This window comes from Daktulosphaira vitifoliae, unplaced genomic scaffold, assembly GCF_025091365.1.
Source record: "Daktulosphaira vitifoliae isolate Bord-2020 unplaced genomic scaffold, ASM2509136v1 Scaffold_1, whole genome shotgun sequence".
In the NCBI taxonomy this organism is placed as follows: domain Eukaryota; kingdom Metazoa; phylum Arthropoda; class Insecta; order Hemiptera; family Phylloxeridae; genus Daktulosphaira; species Daktulosphaira vitifoliae.
Genome location: NW_026099572.1, coordinates 75,205,786 through 75,210,542, shown reverse-complemented (window position 1 = coordinate 75,210,542; position 4,757 = coordinate 75,205,786). Strand labels below are relative to the sequence as shown.

Sequence of the window (4,757 nt, the reverse complement as noted above, 5' to 3'; positions counted from 1 at the left end):
TTTTTTAATTTAATATTTATATATATATATATTTATAAGTGTCAATATTTCCGAAACATTTTCAAAAGTTATTATTTATGGAAAAGTTGCCATTTTGAAACCCCTCACATGCCCTGGTAAAGGATCAGATTTAAAAATATATATATATATACCAAATGATAGGTTTTGATTCATATTGTATTATTATGTAGTTAATTAAATTTAATATTTTATCTTTTTACAAAAATTTAAAATTCTTAATTTACGGAAAAAATGAGCGTTTTATCGGGTTTGGAACACTCTGTATACTTACTATGTTTTGATATCACCAACATATTGACCCAAGATGTAGGCATTCGTAAATACTTGTACAAGGCATTTGAATCAACTGGTCTTAAAATATAGTGCAGATGGTTCAGTTCATCTATTAATAAATGCTCCCAATATTTTGAATTAGCAAAAGCGTATTTGTAATGCTATAAATATCAAAATTTTGATTCATAATTAGTAGTTATAGACTAGCGTCTTTAATTCTGCCTTCACTTCAACTTATTTTTACAAAAATATATATAGTCTCTAAGACATAAATTTGTATATATTTAATTAATTGTTAAATTTCTTAAAAAGACAAAGAAATTTTTTATAAACCATCATTAAAAAAATTACCTTACCATACAATTTTTGTCTGGTAATTGTAAATTAACCCAATAATTTTTATGATTCCATATTGCTTCAATTTTATAATAATTTTGATCAGAAATTTCACACTGTTTACCTGTACTTGGCTCAATAAAATATATGCCTGTGCTTATATTTTCTTGATATTCTAAGGGTAATATCATTACCCAACAGTGAATTCGTTTCCCGTGCAAAAAATCAGATTCATTTTCTGTATTTTCCTATACAAACCAAAACATTATTTTAAATTAGGTGCTTGTTATAATAATTAAAAAAAAAAAATTTAAACATATAGATAATCTAAATTTAAATTAATCTTTTTAATGTTAAAAAAAGTCGGGTAAGTGCATATCCAGGAAATTAAATATATATATATATATAAGTTTATTTATGCTTCATTATTGAAGTCATTTATTTGAAGTAATATTTCAAAATAAAAATATATAAACAAGGGAATACGACTATATAAAAAAATGAATGATATTAAAATACTATTTATTAATAGTATTAAGGTAAAACATTTTTTAAACGGCGCTTTTACTAGGTACATACAAAGCAGCATAATCAATAGTTAATCACATAGGTAATACATGTATTAAATATATTTTAGTATAAAAGTTAGGTATTCAGACATTTAATTACTTATATTAATATTATTCTTGTTATATAATGAATTTTTCTTGTGTGAATTACTTCAAGAAAAAGAGTGTAATAAAGGTATGATATTAATTAGCAGCCATTAATAATATAGGTGTGGAATTATTAGAAGCAATAAGTAGTAATTAGTCATAAAGTTGTGAAATTATTAGTAGTAATTAGTAATCAAGGTGTGAAAAAATTAGTAGTAATTAGTAATAAAGGTGTGAAATAATTAGTTGCAATTAGTAGTAAAGGTGTGAAATAATTAGTAGTAATTAGTAATAAAGGTGTGAAAAAATTTGTAACAATTAGAGTTAGAGGTGTGAAATAATTTGTAACAATTAGAGTTAAGGTGTGAAATAATTAGTAATAAAGGTGTGAAATAATTAGTAATAAAAGTGTGAAATAAACCCAACCACAGAACTTTCACACCAAATTCTTAATCACCCCTACAGCCCTACTGTCATCATAGTGATCACGCTGTAGCTCCACAACTCACCACCACCACACCTCTCATCCACAATGAGGACAATAAGATTATTAAAAATACTTGTCACACGATCATAGAGCCAATAGGTAACGACTATAGCGCAAGTCGGGCCAACGATATGTTGGTCATCGTGGGGGAGGTGAATACGGCAGGAACGGCCTACCCGCTTATGGCAATTAATACTGCGAACAAACCGTTTCAACGCCCCCTGTTCGAACCGCTAACCACTTGAGTACTGCCGCACAAACACGTCCGCGTAAAATTACTACTCCCGCTGTGGAGCTGAAATTTGACAACGGCTTTGTGACTGCCTTATTTGACTCTCAAGCGCAAAAATCGTATACCACTCGAGCAACAGCTCACAAATTTGGAATTGTGCACGACGGACAAACACCCCCCAGTTAGGTTAACTGACGGTCACACTACAGACACGGTCGGCATAGCTACCTTTATAACAAAAATTGCGGATCTACAAGTAAAGTTCACGGCTGTTATATTAGAGAATCTGTACTGTGACATACTCCTGGGACACGACTTTCCAGTAGAACAGGAAGTCTCCTGGGGACTACGCTGCAGGTACAATTCACTTGGGCGCGACTCGACGCACTACAGCTTGTTGGAAAGCGAGTATTCAACATACGCTACCCGATGTAGATCTATCAACACTAGATATAGCAGGCGACCCACACACGCGCGAACTATCATCACAGATAGTGAAAAACTGCGCTACGGCTTTAATGACATGGTGGGACGCACAACGCTCATTGAACACACATCACTCACTTTACTAGTGCCAGCCGGAGAACAGAGCCTGACACCACCACCCTTAGCATCAAACATGGAGGAGACATCGTTTTTAACAACAAAGTAGCGGCAACAACATCCAAATCAGCAGCGGTGAAACAGCGACCAGCGGAGAAATCCATGGAATTGGAATACACGCACTCACCCCTTAGATCGCCCAATAAACAACGCGAGTTTTGCGGCCTTCACTGCGATACGCGGTTACCTTCCCGACCGTCATTAAGTAGACCTGTGGCTTGGGGGGGGTATTTTTTACAAGATGCCCCAAGACTCGTGCAACCTTTATCAGCCGTCGCCCTACTATAAGTATTTGACTGACCAACACCGCGTGTCATACGCTACGGTGCAAAGTTCAGCAAATGCTGCACGGCCGACGACGACCTGCCGCAAATGATATGGGAGTCTTCTTCTCGTTGTGAAAGCGACAATATCGACCAACCGATCCGCACACGCGCACCGTCGTTTACAACGCTGCTAACTTTTTGTCGCCCAAGGATCACGCCGGACATCGCGTCGTCGACGCCAGCGTAAGTGCTGCGATATTATGCGAAAACTATTATTATTGTGTTCATCTTTTCGGTTTGTTTTATTTTTTTGTTAAAATAACCTGTTGTTGCTCATTAATAAACAGTCCACGGGTCTTTACCCTCAAAACCAGTGTCGACCACATTTTTGCGACGTAAGTCGTGTCAAATAGTATTACAATTAAACAAGCTATACATTTCTTCACATAATTTATTATATATACATTTTTTTTTTTTTTTTAATTTTAAAATTTTTTTAATAATATTCGGCCCTAGAAAAGTATATATAAATTATATGTTCTATTTATAATAAGTAGAAAAAAAATTACATATTAAGGTGTTATTACAAATAGGAACAATTTACTGTTACAAATTGATTAAGCCAATTAGGTTTTATGATTGTGCGACCACGACTAGAAATGTTAGGAAGATTGTCTCTGATTGTTTCTTCAGTCTCTGGATTTATATTTGTTTCAACAATTGATTCTTTAATCTCTGGATTTATATTTGTTGTGTCATAGAATTCTATATTCCCTGGATCATCAAAATTAGGTCTTTCAATGAATGGTTTGATTGATTGTACATGCACTATTCTTGTATCTTTTTTCTTCTTCGAATGATCGGTTTTCTTAATTCTATAACATACTTTACCAACTGTATTTTTGAGAAAGACATGATCCTAGCCCTTCATAACTAGCGTCTGTTTCAACCGTAGTGGGTGCATCTTGTTTGAAATATACTAATAATGGTGCTGATGTTAGCGCAATTTTCAATTTTATAAATGCTTGTTGTTGATTATCATTTAATGTAATAGGTCTCATTTTGGAATTATTTGTATCAGTTTTATTCTTTTTTAAAATATTAGTAAGAGGTTTCGAAATTAGAGCAAAATCCTTAATGTAGCGACGTTAAGTATTAGCAAGCCCGAGAAAACTTCTTACTTCATGAATAGTGTCAAGTGTTTCATATCTTTGTACTGCTAATACTCTATTGGTATCTGGATGATCACCGTCTTCGTCTAGAATTCTGCCAAATAGTTTGATTTTTTGAACTGCAAAATTACATTTTTGCCTTGTGAATTTGAGCTTATGCTTCCGGGTTGCTTTAAAAAGTTTACGAATGAAAACCAAATGTTCGTCGAATAAATCATGTCCACCACCAATGTCGTCATAATATTTTACCAACCCAATCTTCTGTAAATGACCATAAGCTTCCGATATTGCTCGAGCAAGTATAGCAGGTGCATTGGAAAGACCAAATATTACACGAATAAATTCGATATGATGATCTGGTGTCACTGCTGCTGTTTTAAATACATCTTCTTCTTTTATTTTAATGTGATTAAAAGCTTGTTTAATATCAACAACAGTTTTATATTTTTTACCAGCTATTTTCTTTTCGTCATTTGATTTGGACATTTTGTCCATTTGATCTATAGGAAATGGATCTTTTATAGTTACTCGGTTAATGGTACAAGAATAATTAATAACAACACGCTTAGGCGTTGATATATGGAATGATTGTTCCATAACTAATGCAGGTGTTCCATAAGAGGAATTTGAATGACGACAAACTTTATTAACACGCTTATATTAGTTTCACTTGTATGTATGTATGTATGTATGTATGTATGTATGTATGTA

The 4,757-nt window shown here is 33.3% G+C and overlaps 1 protein-coding gene across 1 annotated transcript in view; it reads right to left on the bottom strand.

The window, feature by feature from the left end:
* The window catches only part of LOC126895489 (dynein regulatory complex subunit 7-like), a 29,391-nt gene that overhangs the window by 11,575 nt on the left and 13,059 nt on the right, over positions 1-4,757 (bottom strand). The window contains exons 10-11 of the mRNA XM_050667420.1: positions 651-878; positions 293-455 (exon numbers count right to left, since the gene is read on the bottom strand). Coding sequence (XP_050523377.1) covers positions 293-455; positions 651-878 — 391 coding nt within the window. The remainder of the gene's footprint in view (positions 1-292; positions 456-650; positions 879-4,757) is intronic.